The sequence below is a fragment of the Mycteria americana genome, chromosome 14 (genome assembly GCF_035582795.1).
Source record: "Mycteria americana isolate JAX WOST 10 ecotype Jacksonville Zoo and Gardens chromosome 14, USCA_MyAme_1.0, whole genome shotgun sequence".
Lineage (NCBI taxonomy): Eukaryota > Metazoa > Chordata > Aves > Ciconiiformes > Ciconiidae > Mycteria > Mycteria americana.
The window spans coordinates 9140911-9155610 of NC_134378.1; the positions used below are offsets into that span (position 1 = coordinate 9140911).

Here is a 14700-nt window from a genome sequence, read left to right on the forward strand (position 1 = left end):
GAAAGGAAGAGATGCTGTGGTGTTTGCATTTAGGAGATCAAGAAATGCAGACACACTTCAAAAAATAGTCCTTGTTGGCGAAACAAGCCATTCACATATTTCTTGCACATTTTAAAGTCATACTTTATCAAAAACCGGCAGTAGCTTCATCACTCATAGAAAATGAGAATCTTAATTTTTAGATTTTATTTTCAAGCCTTGCATGGTTTTATTTGGGCAGAAAGATGACTGCAATGTAATAGAAAGGTGCAATGTCACTTTTCTAAAATGCAACAGCTGCCAAGTTTTAAAGAAAAATGTGTTCTTCTCCCCATTTAAACTGAAAAGTAATGATCATTTAGGAGTTACCTAAATTATAGCAGCATGAAATCTAACGTGTCTGCAGCATCTGTGAAGCCACAAAAATCAAGAACTGGCACCTAATCACTGAACCATGGTTCCAAATATTTGGACATGTCATTTTTGTAAGAGGTCAGTGTATTTTCTTATCATTGGAGTCAGTACATTAGTTAGGATAGCCCTTTCCCCTCCCCCTTTCCTTCCCCTCCAAAACAGACTAATCAAGTCTATCTATAAACTACATGGGACAGCTGGGACGATTTATAGTTTAACTGATTGTTGGGCATGAATCTGTGAAGCTCGCTTTTTCTACAGCAGGGATCATAATAGTAAGCATTGAGGCAAGAGTCACATGAGACTTTTGAGCAAAACGTGCAAGTGTTTGCAGCTCCAGATCGGTTACAAAAGCCACAGCGCGAGGTGCCTGAAGGTTTGGATTTTGAACTGAATTGAGCAGCTCTCTCTTGACTCTGAGTCTGTGATGTGTACTGAGATTTCTCCCTTAAAGCAGACGCAGGAGACAAGCCATCATTTGGAAGTGGTTTGATTGAGTAGGTGCTCTGTTTCACTGCTGGATACTCCTGCCTAGAGTTGAACAGATTGTCACACTTTTGGCAAACAGAAGTGCCACAAGGTACGCCACAGTTTTGGCACTTGAGGGCAGCTGTCTCTTTGGCTAGGTGGGTACGTTTGTGGTAAACAGGATTGGCATCATTTCTTAACAGCCATACATCAGGCTTAATAGCTTCTTGTCTTTTAAAATTTAACATACTTCTAGAATCAGGATCAGTATATAAATCTAAGTCCTCTTGAGCAGAAAAGTAGGAGCTGTAAGGGACATTTGTTCTGAGCATGCCATTGTGATGAGATGAAGTTGGCAAGAATTCATCTGAACACCCATGTGGGGAGCTTGACGTTGTCAGAAGAGAGGGTGACGGACGGATAATTTCATCTTTAATGTCATCTTCTGCATCAACTAAAACTGGTTCTTTCCTGAGACTCAGTGAGCTCATCAAAGGTGGTTTCTTACTTTCCCAATAATTATCGTATGTGTCCACAGATTTAGAAGGCTTGCTTACCTTTGGCTTGAAATAATCTTTAGAGGCCCGTTCACTCGCTGATTTCTGGAGTACCATTCGTGCCATGGAAGTGTTTAAGTTTTCTTTGCACTCTGCACGCCGTTTCATGGCTTCTGAGCAGCCTCTAACATCTTCATTGCTATTTTTTCGTTCATTTATGACATCAATCTCTGAATAACCTTTATCCTTCACTTGCAAGTGAATTTCAAGAAGCTGCTCACATTCCACTTTGGCCAAAAAGAGTTCAAATGAAACCATTTTCACTTGAATGGCATCAACCTGCTCTTTGAGCTTATACATTGTTCCCAGTTCTTGGACATAGCCCATGTAGTTCAAAATCTGCCTTACATCATCTTCAGTTAGAGCAGACTTTATATAATAAACAAAGGGTCCAGTGTAGGTCTAAGGGGGGTGGGGGGGAAAATAAAAGGAAAACTAGGTTACAAATTCAGTGGTGGACTAGATGTTCAGATAATTCAGTGACAGATACTACGTAACTAAATAGAATAATAACGACAGTGAACACATGCAACTCCCATGGCAAGATGAACTCCATTTCTGCATCCCTCCTGTTCAGCAGATGGAAATTCCACGAGGCAAATTCAAAGTAGGAGAGTTTTCATTCAAATTGAAATCCTGATTAGCATAATGTCCTCCCTGTTGATTTAAATCACTATGCTATACACTGACATTAACTTTTATGTGTACCAGACATGTTCACATTTACAAGGAAGTCTACCACGAAAGGTAAAAAGGCAGAGATTTCATGTATTGCCCCTGGACAGGGGCTAGCTAGAGATAACAGGAACTCGGAATTACTGTGGGAGGACCAAAGTCCTCTTCAATTCAGCTTTAAATATACTTGAGGTGCACACTTTTTTGTGTACTATTACTGTGCAATTTCAAACGCCTGTTTTATTTAATTTTATATTAGGTCAAGAACTTCCTCTAAAAAAGCCCCAAAAACAAAGACATGAGTTTGTGCGAGTTGAAATATCCTTAGCGTCTGGCATACGTGAGGTATTTCCTTAACCCAGTTCAAACTGTTTTGGATTACAGGCAAGAGTAGCCTGCCCATCACATCTTTGTATAGAACAGGTACTGGATCCACAGCACACAACCAAAGTCAATATCGGCAGTGCATCAAGAGATATCCTCAATGGATCAGCCAACATTTCAAAGGCCAGAACTTAAGCGTGATGATAAAGAAAATTTATGGAGAGATCTTGAAGAAAAGTAGTTTCCCCTTGGGGAAACAGAGAACTCTCCAATGGTCTAATAATGTTCAAATTCTCTGCTAAATAGTGAAATGGTGTCTTTTTAAGAAAAACAAACAAAAATACCCATCACTAGTGCACACAGCCTGCAAATGACTTTAGACACATATACCAGTAGTGGTTTTATCCAGCTTTCAAGTCTCAAAACTGTTCTTGTAAGTCACCTTCAGCATTCATCACTGAAATGCTGCAGCAGTTTTGAATAAGCATATAAGAACAGGTAAAAGATAAAAGAGAAACATCAACAGCAGAGAACTCACTATCTGACTTCCAGCACCCAAGCCAAGCAATATACAAGTTCCTACTTTTCCCTCTGAGATCCTGGCATAGGTAAATAATTTGGAAGTACATTAAAATCAAAACTTCATGAATTGAGAACTGACGAGCAGATAAAAGATACTCTGGAAACAATTCTTTCAGAGAAGTTCCTTTACCATTATCATGTAACTTGTGGGAACCTCAGCAAAGCATCCACTTGAAAGCCTGCATTGGCTGTTAGTACTTGTGCTCCATTAATAGCTGTTGCAAGACAAAAATCAAACTTTGAGTGAGCTTAAACACAACTTGACTGCTCACCCTAGTGAAAGCATCTCCAAGTAGAAATTAAGACACTGTAGCAGGGTAGGCTGAACAAAAACCTTTAATAAGCTCTTCCTCTATTTTATGGTTACATTATAAATGCAGATAGTACTTGTACTTCTGCTCTCGGGATACTCTCACCAGCACAAACTTCACTTATTTTACATAGAAACTTTCCTATGGCTTCTGTTTACCAACTGTATATAGACAAATATATCATGCTAATAGGTGGGAAAAAAAAAGTCTTTAAAGGAAATGCATTAAACGTGTTAAACGAAAGAAAAACAAATCATGTTCTCACTATGGCAACACATAAAATGTCTTACCTTAATATTTTTGAACTCCTTTTTCCAGGGGTAAAGAAAGAGATTAATTCCAACTGTCTCGAGCATGCTGAATGCATTATGGAGAGAATGTAAACTTGAGGATTTCACAGATCTCAGTGAGTTTTCAGCCATCTCGTAAAATTTTATCAACCGGAATCTATAAAAGGGATCAATTTTGGGAAGGCAAAGTAAGGCTGCCGCTGCCACTCGCAAATACTCATCATTAATAGGACGCTGCTTGTTGTCAGAGGCATTCAGTTTGCATTCATGGAACTGTACATACTTTCTAAATAAATCGTCTTTATATTTTGTATCCATTGAAATCAGTTTTTGTCTCACACTTGGGCAGCTACCTCGACTCTTTCATGATTATTCAGCAGTAGGTTGATTATCTGGCATTAAGAATCTTCAGTAATGGCAACTCTTCTGGAATAAAAATTGAAAACAAAGACAAGTCATCACAGTTGCATAAATCCCAGATGTCCACAGCATCTAACTGCTTCACAGGAGTCTATAAAATGGTTCACAGAGCAGCAGCTCCCAGAACAGCCTCTTTAGGTTTCTGAAAAAGCGCAAGAGTCTACAGAAATTCTGTTGTCCTGCTTTTCACTGTCATTCTCTACTCCTCTTCCAGTAATCTGCCTAAAACAGCACAACAAACCTGCATCAAGCAAGGCACTGAGAGCTTGATACAATAAAGCTGGTGTAGGCTCAAGCCCAGACTGAGGGTTCCTTGGCTTAGGGAACCAAGGCAAAAGTAACTCACAGCAAAAAGCTGAAAGGAAAAGCATGAGTTTTTATGGTCTCTTCTCTGCGTTTTATTTTGCCCTTTCAGTTCAAACAACTTACACAAACATTATTTTAATCAGTTGCTGTTTGGGGGGTTTTTTTTCCCTACATAGTGATACAAAGATTAAAAATATCCCCCAAAGAAGTTTCATTTTGCTCAACTTGGGAAAGCATCTACTTTTTTTTTTTCTCTAGTGGCACAGGACTGCCGATAGACTGAGCAGATTAATTAACTTTGCCTTTCTATTTCTAACATTTTCTAGGCTTTTGACTGCCACTCACATTCCACCTGATGGCATGCCCAGGCCATCACTGTGCTGGGAGAGCTCTGCAGCCATCCTACAGCGAACAGACTCCCCTGAATGCTGCAAAGTACAGCCAAAGTTTCAGCTGAATGCTGGCAGCTGCAAAAAAGATTGTAATCTTTTCAGCAGAAAGCTACACCTGCCATTTTTAGCTGCTTTAGTAGAACAGAGCAAAATCATTCTGTTTTTACATCATGTACGTTTTTGTTTGCAGGGATAGTTGCTTTTACGTATATACTGATCTACATTTTCACCTCACTGAGGTCATATACTACACAGAAAAAGCTGGTGACAAAAGAATCTTCCTAATGCTACTTTACCAAAACCAAGGTAATTAACAGGCCAATGGACTCCATCTCCACTGCCTGAGGAACTCATGATCAAAAACCAGATCACAGGCTTTGTTTTTTAAATGAAAACGCAATCTAGCCCTTACGGACTTCCCAACTGTGAACCAAAGGGAGGGGAGGCGGGGGAAATCAATGCACTGTTTCGGTTATAGTCAGTCCGAAACAGCACTTTAGAAAAGACTTTCCACCCAATATTAATTGCAGCTGCTAGAATACTGATCAATGCCCCCACAGACTCCTGTTAAAATGAAAATCACTGTTAAGAGCAAAATTAACTGAATGAAAGGAGCCGTAACACAAAATACATGGGGGGGAACCACAAACCAACAACCAAGAGGCCAGGAAAACAAACAAACAAAAAATCAACAGCTGAGCAGTTAATGTTACTTGATGAAAGGCTGCACTTAATGACAACACCATGTGGGAAAAGTTAACTAGCAGTTCAATTTCTGCTCAAAGGCACACCGCTCTCGGTCTTTCCACAATCAGAAATTGCACTGATGTCAAGAGACAAGCTGTGAATCACAGGAAATGTGGAGTTCTAAATTAACATCTGAGCATAAGGGACCCGAGTAAACCCTTCTCTCCCCACATCTTTCCTCCTTAAGTTGTGCAAGATGAAGTCTGTGGACAAAGACAATAGCATGTCTGTTCCTCAGCAAGAAGAGCTCCATGAGAGAATTTCAGGGAAAGGCCTTTGGCTGGCACATCAGTAATACACCCCCAGGACAAGGAATGATCCTATGCTGACAAGAAGCTGGATTAAGTACTACAGTTCTTCCACCTCCACTGTTAATAACTACTGAACAAAAGCGCTTGGTTACACGTACAAGACGTCAGGATTAGGAAAGTCCCCAAATGGAAGTCCTTCACCAAGGCCCTACGGACTGGGGCACTCAAAGCCACTGCCAGTTCCGATTTTGAATTATGGTTTGTACACAAGCCAGAGTTCACGCAGCTGAAAGGCAAAACATGACAAACCAAACATGCCAGCAGAGCTGCTCCTCCACACGCAGAGCTTCCAGAAGCAAAACATCCCCGTCCCAGGCAGCCCACCCAGCGCCAGGCAGGCTCCGAACAGCTAACAACCATGGTTACAAGGCTCCATAAAAACCTCAATATATGAGAAGGCACAGATAAATATAGTTTTAAGAAACACACTAGCTGACAGAACAGATAAGGCCATTTTGCTGCAAATTATTGACTGAAAACATCAAGATTTCATGGAGATGCGTGAATAGTAAGTTCTGATTGGGGTCTAGTTTCTGCTGGTGAGACAAGCAAACCCTTCTATCCATCTCCCGGGTCAAAACCTCAGCTGGGGGAACCAACCACTCTGCCTACCCTGACTGCTTGGCAGGGCACAGTCCCGCAAAAACCTTTACAGCAACAGGGGAGAAACATAGGACAGGTACAGCCTTCTCCTAACCCACGCCGAGACCAGAAATGCCAGGCTTTCACCAAACATTTGAAAAGCAAATTAACCCGAATACAAAGGCTATTTAACAGCACAGGAGCACACGGCATCGCTGAGGAATTTCAGAGCGCAAAACACGGGAGAAGGAGGGAACAACCCACAAATTAACACCCGCTCGAAGCCGTTTCGCTCCTCGGTTCTCATGGAGACACTTGTTGCAGAGACGCCCAGCCCGGCCGGGAGAGCGGGACGGGGCCGGCCGGTGCGAGGAGCCGCGGACACGGCCCCGGGACACCGCCCTCGCCTCCTCGCCGTGAGCGGCACTCGCTGACCGCCGAGCCCCGGGCCGGCCCCACAGGGGCTTCCTCCCGCCTCTCGCGGGTAACGGGGCGCAGCGCCCGCCGCCCCGCCGCAGCCCGCCCCGCCGCCCCCTCCCCTCGGCAGCCAGCGCCGCGCCGAGGGCCCGCAGCCCGGCGGGCAGAGCCCCCAACCCCCCCACCCCGCGGGCCGGGCCCGTCCCTCACCGCTCCGCGCCTGCCGCCCGGGACCCGCCGCCGCTCAGCCGGAAGCGCCCGGTGACCCGGATGCGGACTGCGGACCCCTCGGCCCCTCACGCGCTCCCGCGACGTCCCAGTAGAGGCCACCCCCCGGGAGGGCTGCCGGCTGGCCAGCGGCGGGGCACGCCCGCCCTCACGGCTCGGCCTCCCGGCACCGGCCCGGGGGCTGCCGGCGGCCAGCGGGAGGGGGCGGCTGACAGCGGCGCCCCGGACGTGGATGACGGGGGGCGGGGCACCGCCTCCTGCCGTTGGGAGCACTTCCGCCGCGTGACGTCAGCGGGGCGGGGCGCTAGGGGGCGGGGCGACCGGCTCAGGGCCCGCCCCGGCGAGGGTCCCCTCCGGGCTGGGCATGCCCGGGGCTGCCGGGGGACGCGGGGCTGAGGGCGAGGCGGCGGCCGATCGGGCCGGCGGGGCGGAGACGCAGGCCACGACCACCAGGGCCCGGAGCGAGGGCAGCCAGGGCGGGCAGCGCCCGGGGCCCCTCTCGCCCCTCGTCCCTGCGCTGGGCAGCCGGGCGGCCCGTCCGTAACGCGCGGGGCCTCGGCGGTTCTGCTGGGGAGCGCGGAGGAGCGGCGGGCGCGGGGGTGAACCGGCTGGGGTGAAACGGGGCGGCTCCGGCGCCACGCAGGTCTCGGCCCCAGGGCCGGGAAGGCGCCGCGGTCTGCCGAAGTCTGGGAGCAGAACGCAGGAGCAGCCGCCCGCCCGGCCCCTGGGGCTTTCCCCAGGCCGGGACGGCAGAGAGCAGGAACGCCAGCAGGAAACGAAGCGGCCGCTTAATTTCCGTGGGATGCGTTTATGCCCTGACAGTAACAAAGATCGGTTGTTACATCATCGCTCTTTTATAAATAGCTTTTGTACTGCCTTGGCTTGGGGAGCGCAGAGCAGAGCTGCGCTGCCCGTCCCCGGAGCGGTCAGTGGTTACTGCAGAGCCAGAAGGGCCGTAACGGCCAAGCAGGGAGGCCGCGGCATCGCACCCGTGCGCAGCCAACACGTAACGGGCAGGCGCGGACCGGGCTCAGCGGTGAGCCCGCCCTGAGACACCCGGGCTTTTCCGCCGCGGAGCTGGGCTGCTGGTGAAGTCGCTCGTTGCCCAGGCGCGGTGCAGGAGCGCTGCCCCTCTCCCCGCCGAGGGCAGCCGCTCCCGCCGGCCCCGGGCAGGGTCCCCGCGGCCCCCACACGCTGAGGCGCCGGACCGGCGCCCCGAGGGCGGGGCGGCTTCGGGCCACGCCCCCATACCGCGCCACGCCCGTCAGGCGTGATCACGCCCCTGGGTGGGCGGTGTCTCGGCTACAGGGGCGGTGCTGCGCCTGCGCACGGGCCGCCCCCCGTTGGGTGCCGGGGCGGGGCGCGGCGGCGGGAAGATGGCGGTGGCCGGCGGTGGCGGCTCCTCCCGCTCCCCGGAGCGGCGGCCCGATCCGCTGTCGCGCTTCACCTGCCCCGTGTGCCTGGAGGTGTACGAGAGCCCGGTGCGCGTGCCCTGCGGACACGTGTGAGCGGCTGCCGGCGGCGCGGCGCGGTGTGGGGGCCGGCGGCGGCGGTTTGGGGCCCTCTCAGCCCTCGGCGGGAGGGGAGCTGGAGCGGGGCCCGCAGGCGCCTTCCTCGGCCGGGGGCTGTGAGGCCTTGGGAGGGAGCCGCGGCTCGGTTGCCCCCAGCCCTCCCCTTTCGCTCCCTCGGGAGCGGGGCGGCCCCGGGCGGGCCGGGATGGGCAAGGCCGCTGCCTGCGCAGCGGGGGCTGGATCCCGTTGGGGGGTGATGGGGTTGGGCAGCGCTGCCGGTGGGCAAGGGGCCTCCGCAGGCAGCTCTGCTCTTCGGTAGCGTCTTATGGGTGGCCTGGAGCTTCCATGAAAGAAAAAAAAAACCCAGTAGGGAAAAAAGCTAATATTCTTTCATTTTCGATTACTTTGCCTCCTGGAAGATATGGAAATGGAGAGAGTGGAGCACTGTCCAAAAGCTAATAACACTGGCCATAACAAACTAGAATCCTGCTCCTCCCTTCATGCACAAGTGTCAACAGGCTGCTGTTTTATTATATATCATTTCTTGAAACTGTTATCACTTAAGGCAGAAGATATGGAAGGGCTCTGGATATTTATGTAGCTTGTCCAGGAGGGCTGTTCTCACCACCCACTGTTTCTCTCCCCCCCTAGCTTTTGCACTCCATGCCTGCAGGAATGTCTTAAGCCGAAAAAGCCAGTTTGTGGTGTCTGCCGCAGTACCCTGTCACCTGGTAGCAGAGCTCTGGACTTGGAAAAGCAAATTGAAATGACAGAAACCACTTGCAATGGCTGCAATAAAAAAGTATGAAAGTATTTGGACGTTAAGTGCATGAGGTGTGCCTGCTTGGCTGTACTGCTTAGAGGGAAATAAAGTGCTTGCTCTTCAGCTTTCTGAAGAACCAGGTTAAAATGTTTGTTCTGATAAGTGCTAAAGGTACTTTATATAGGCAGCACCCAAATGTTGATATTCTTTCCACAGTTTTTTATTTTTACCTCTTCAGGAAGTGAATTTCAAATGAAAGATACTGATTTTAAAATTATGGGAAAGTACTGCTTCTGAAGTTGCTTCTGTGAGCATGTCTCTGTGGGAGGAATGTTGTAATGAAACAGTGGATGTGGGTTTTAGATAGTGATCTCTTTGGCTCTTAAACAGAAATTTATTTGCTTCATTTGAAATAGTTATGAGTCAAAGTTGTCTTATATGGGTGGTGTATTCCATAGACTTATTGTTTGTTAGTGTCCTGCATGTTGAATACCTGTATGGCATCCTTCCTGTCATTTCCTTTCTCTTTGTAAAGTTGAGCTTCTTAGCATTAATTGAATGTATAAGAAAATATCTTAGCAGATGGCAAGACAACAAGAAAAGGATAGACACACTAAGGTGAGGGTAACAGTTCAGTTAATTTCACTTTTTATTTCTCGGTAGTGTCTTCATTCTGTCTTCATTCCAGCTGATAGAAAACATTAGTGCCTTGAATTAGAGATTTCCTTATTGTAAATTTGAATTTTCATTAATGGGACTGAACAATTAGCAATCAGTCTATACCAAGACCTGTACTAAAAGCCAAATTATTCTCCATATGCTGTCCCTTCTCTTCAGTGACCAGGTAAACTGGCTTTATAGGAAGCATTCTTTTTATACTAGAGTACAGGTTAAGAAAAGTGAGCTGTCCTGAACAGTGTTGTATCTGTAAAATATTACAGGCAGTAAAGTTACAGGTTAACTAATCTATAATCTCAAAGCTTTCCACCTCGCCAGCTGAGGATTGTGTGGATCCAGTGTTTGGATTTTCCTGGTTTAACACTGTCTGCAGAAAGCTGGTTTGTTTTACATGTTTACTACTTCTGCTTAAAAGTGTGGAAGTAACTGCAAATACTTTAAATTAACCTTGCTATGCAATTGTTGCCTGCACAGATGTATCTCTCAAAGATGCGTAGCCATGCAGCTTCTTGTTCAAAGTACCAGAATTATATAATGGAAGGTGTGAAAGCTGTAACTAAAGAACCACTTCACAACACCAGGTAACTAGCTCTTCTCTGGAAACACTTGTCTTTTTTGGTCACAAGAACAGGGCTGTTACTGATTAATCGTTACAAAAATCTCAATTTTGATTCTTCTGAGAAGAGTCCTTTTATCTTTAAAAAATCTAACCGTGTTATGGGGTTTCATGCAAACTGTAGAATTTTAGAGTAAAAGCAGACTTTACCTCTTTGCTCAGTTTGGGTGTTAATTGTTTTAATCCTTTCACATTGTTAAAAACTAAGCCTTAATCCTGCATCTGACTGTGCACAGGCAAACTATTCTGCTTTCTATGTAGTCCATGCACTAGACATCTTAAAGATCAGGGTACTCAGTAAAAGTGGCTATTTTTTAAATAAAAACTTTATCTTTCTGTCTCTTGGTTGGAGTAACTTATAACAAAGGGAAGTTGGAATTGATTGCAGTGCACTCACCTGCATTGTAGCGTACTGGGTGGTACCCTGTGCATTTAAAAAAAAACAAAACAAAACAAAAAACCCCAAACAAACCAAAAAAACCCAACTAAGATGGCAAATGGCATTTGTAACATTTGTAGAAGAGCTCTCATTCTTTCATTCTTGTAAATATGGATGATATTAAGAGTTTCTTAAGCTATTGTTCAGAATTAAAAAGCTGATTCTTAAAATTAGCTTGTCTTAATTGCATAGAATAAGACTATTGCTTTAAATTATCTGTATTCTTAAGAGCTGGTAAGACAACTTTTGAGTATTGAATCCTAAAGCTTTTACTTTTAACTTTCTTACAGTGATAAATAATCTCTTTTTCTACCCCAACCAGGAACTTCCCAAATCGCTTTACCTTTCCTTGTCCGTATTGCAGCGAGAAAAACTTTGATCAAGAAGGACTAGTTGAACACTGCAAAACATTGCACAGCATGGATGCAAAACAAGTGGTAATAAAAAGTCTTGGTGCAAGAATTGCAATGAAGTCTAGTCTTAAATCCCTTTGAAACAATGAATTAGAGACTTACTCTTGAAGTTAAGTACATATTTATAATTACTCCTGTTAAAGTCAAATGTGGATATGCTGTTCACGCATTTAACTTACATAATTTTGATGTTGGTATTTGATACGTTTTCTGGAGGTGACTAGTCTCTATTCCTGTTGCAGCTAGGTCACGTCCTCCTTTCATATTTGAAAAATAGCAGACATTCAAAGTTATGCACAGTAACAAACATAAAATTAATAAGATAATTTCAAAAAAAGTCAGGCATTTAATTGTCCTCTCTGCTGTTTTCAGCAGGAAGATATTATAAACCATTGGGAAAAATGCTCGCAAAAAATAGTGTATCATTCTAGTAATCTTTATCTGCTGATACTCCCTCTCATATAAAAGGAATTGCAAAAAATGGAACTGAATGTGAAACTTTCATTTTTCTGGAAAGTTTTTTGGAATTCCAAATTATTTAGAAGAAAAGTTCCTCTTTTCCCTTGGAGAGAAGTGATCTTTGCAAAGGAGATCAAGGAAACTTTTATGTTACCGAGAAATAAAGGCTGAAATCTTCTAAAGCAAACAGCTGTAGTCAATTCTGATTTTCAGAATGCAGAGAGAAGAGTAAGCTATTCCAGTTCAGAGGTCTAAGACTTGAATTAAAATTATTGGGGGTTATCTGAGGCTTTTATATTAAATGTCCTAGCAAACTAATTGACATCACTTTGTGACAATCATTATTCTATATGCAAACCTCAAACTTCTATCTTCCGTGTTGTCTGTGTCCTGCCCTTCCTCCTATAAATGTTAAAGCATTTAACCATTGGGGCTTAATTGGCTTTTTTGGGTTTTTCTTGAAGGTTTGCCCAATTTGTGCCTCAATGCCATGGGGAGATCCAAATTACAGGAGTGCTAACTTCATGGAGCACCTTCAAAGACGACATCGCTTTTCGTATGATACTTTTGTGGTATGTGTTTCCTCACCCTTGGAATACAGCCTGATGACTCTTAAAACCCAGCTTTTTTACGTAGCCACTACTGTGAAATCTCATCCGTGCAGATGGTATTGTGAGAAAAATTGGATTATTGGCGAGTCAAAGGAAGAGACAGCTTTTTTTCTGTTCTTATTTGGTGTTGTGTTAACCAGCATGGCTGTTGCAGTAAAAGAATTTCTGTACCTTTTGTTCATAGGATTATGATGCTGATGAAGATGATATGATGGCACAGGTTTTGATGCGTTCTTTGCGGGATAAATGAACCAACTAGAAGATTACTGTAAAACCAAGCTTCCACAAGGGGGAAATGCCCAGCGACCTCACACTTCTCCCTGTACATCCCAAGATGAACTCAGGCATCCAGAAATACGGAAGACTTTTTAATCCCTATCTCAGTTTCAAATCCTGGTTTGATATTTCTGTAACACTCAATCTTTTGTTAACATGGTCTATTCAACCCTGTCGGCCTCATTTTCTTACTTGCTTCACACAAAGCTTAATTGTAGGTCAACATGGAGGAGACAAATCTGTTTTCCTATGCCTATTTCTTGTTTTCTTTTGCAGTTGTGTTCATTTGACTGCCTAAAAACAAAAACATTCCAAATGGAATGGCATGAACTAGTTAATAAATATCTCTTCCCAATCTCATTTACATATCTTCAATGATAGTATGAGAGGTGTATTTGTAGCTCTGTTTTCCTTTAGTGAGACCTCTAGGTGCTAACTGTAATTGTCAGACCAGCTCTCATTTAAAGTGACCTATGATGCCTGTGATTTCATAATCTTTCCCAGTGTTTAAATTCTTATATGCAGCCTCTCAACTATATGGAAAACATGTCTTCAGTATGAGTCTTCAAACTACAAACTTTCTTAGCAAACCTTTGCATGTGTGTAAGCAACTAATTCAAAATATTTTAGTTCTGTGCATGATTATTACTTTTGTCCATACTTTGACCATAATTTCTAGACTGGAAGATAAACTTTAATGTTGGTCTTAGTTAAAATGCATCCTTTTTTTAACCATCTTAGCAAATATTAATCATATTTGCTGGCTTTATGATTAAATTTGTGTGTTTGAAACTGGTTTTCTAGTGATTTTAAGCCTTATGCTAATAGGGGAATTCAGAAGGGTTTTTTTCAATACTTCTGCTTTCTATTTAAACTAAAACTTTCATATATATTCCTAGTTTTTCCATCTCTCACGGCAAGCTGGTAGCAAAACTTACGAATAATTCATAGCACTTGCATACCTTTCTGCATTACAGATTTTAACTGGTGTTTTGAATTCCTGTTCTTCATTTAAATGTTGCTAAAGTAGCTGAAGCTGTACTTAGATTGTTTTCCATATAACGTTATATGTATAGTATGCAGGTATAGCTTTCAAGGGAAAAGTAAAATACAAGCCAGAAAGTAAAATACAAGCCAGAAAGCAGGATGACAATTCCAGTACATGGTAAATGGATAGTCTGTATTCAAGTCTACACTTTTACTATAGAGATTCCTCTTTAGTTTAACATTTTCATTAACTGCACATTCAAGATGCTGAGACCTTAATGATCTAAGACACCTGACCAGAACTTGTAAATCACAGTAGTGTTGAGATGTCTAGTCTAATTTAAGCGTGTTTAATTGGAGCAGTGGACTTGCACCACCACAGAATTGAGTACTAATTAATTTATTTGACCAGTAAACTTAATATTGCACTCTGCAGACTGCAGCATAGCCTTACCCTTAAAACAATGAAATGCACCCCAGCTAAAACCTCTTGATTAAACTTTGTGTCCAGCCAGACCTCTAACATATTTAAGTTGAACTTGGTTTTAGTATGTTTTCCCCAACTTGGTATGGGCTATTATAGACTGATCCTTAAGTATCTGCTTGGTGACTGGAAGCTTAGTCTTGGGGGAGGGGGGGTTGGAAAATCTCATGGTACTGTGGAAAAAGTACTGTGTTTGGGGTTGGTTATTTTAATGCTTGATCTGCAAAGAGATGACAATGTATTAGTGATTGGATGGGGATTTCTGGGTTCTGGCTAGAACGCAGTTTGGTGATACCCATTGACCAGAATCTAGATTTCTGCTACTATTCTAAGTGCACTTCCATGTGATTCTGATAAAATGTTTAAGGAGCAGTTAGAAGCTTCCGAGCAATTACTTCGTCATGTTTTTGACTTTTGAAGACAAGTTACAAATAAAGGTCATTTAATTTATAAAATCCTA

General features: G+C 44.5%; 2 protein-coding genes across 4 annotated transcripts; one reads left to right on the top strand and one right to left on the bottom strand.

Annotated features, from left to right (window-relative positions):
- Positions 1 to 265: 265 nt before the first annotated feature.
- SPATA2 (spermatogenesis associated 2) lies at positions 266 to 7261 on the bottom strand. Of its 3 annotated transcripts, XM_075517613.1 has the most exons (5): positions 6986 to 7260; positions 3954 to 4026; positions 3601 to 3757; positions 3130 to 3214; positions 266 to 1820 (listed from the first exon to the last, which is right to left on the bottom strand). In XM_075517613.1, the coding sequence occupies exons 4-5, from the start codon at positions 3136 to 3138 to the stop codon at positions 567 to 569; spliced, it is 1263 nt and encodes a 420-aa protein (XP_075373728.1). In that variant the 5' UTR covers positions 3139 to 3214; positions 3601 to 3757; positions 3954 to 4026; positions 6986 to 7260; the 3' UTR covers positions 266 to 566. The 3 variants fall into 3 exon arrangements, with proteins under 3 accessions (XP_075373728.1, XP_075373727.1, XP_075373726.1); XM_075517612.1 differs by lacking the exon at positions 3130 to 3214 and having other exon boundaries at positions 6986 to 7261; XM_075517611.1 differs by lacking the exon at positions 3130 to 3214 and having other exon boundaries at positions 3601 to 4026; positions 6986 to 7261.
- Positions 7262 to 8297: 1036 nt separating this feature from the next.
- On the top strand, positions 8298 to 14700 carry RNF114 (ring finger protein 114). Its single transcript, XM_075517614.1, has 6 exons — positions 8298 to 8507; positions 9166 to 9316; positions 10430 to 10536; positions 11333 to 11447; positions 12347 to 12454; positions 12678 to 14700. Exons 1-6 carry the CDS (start codon positions 8380 to 8382, stop codon positions 12741 to 12743), a joined length of 675 nt encoding a protein of 224 aa, XP_075373729.1. The 5' UTR covers positions 8298 to 8379; the 3' UTR covers positions 12744 to 14700.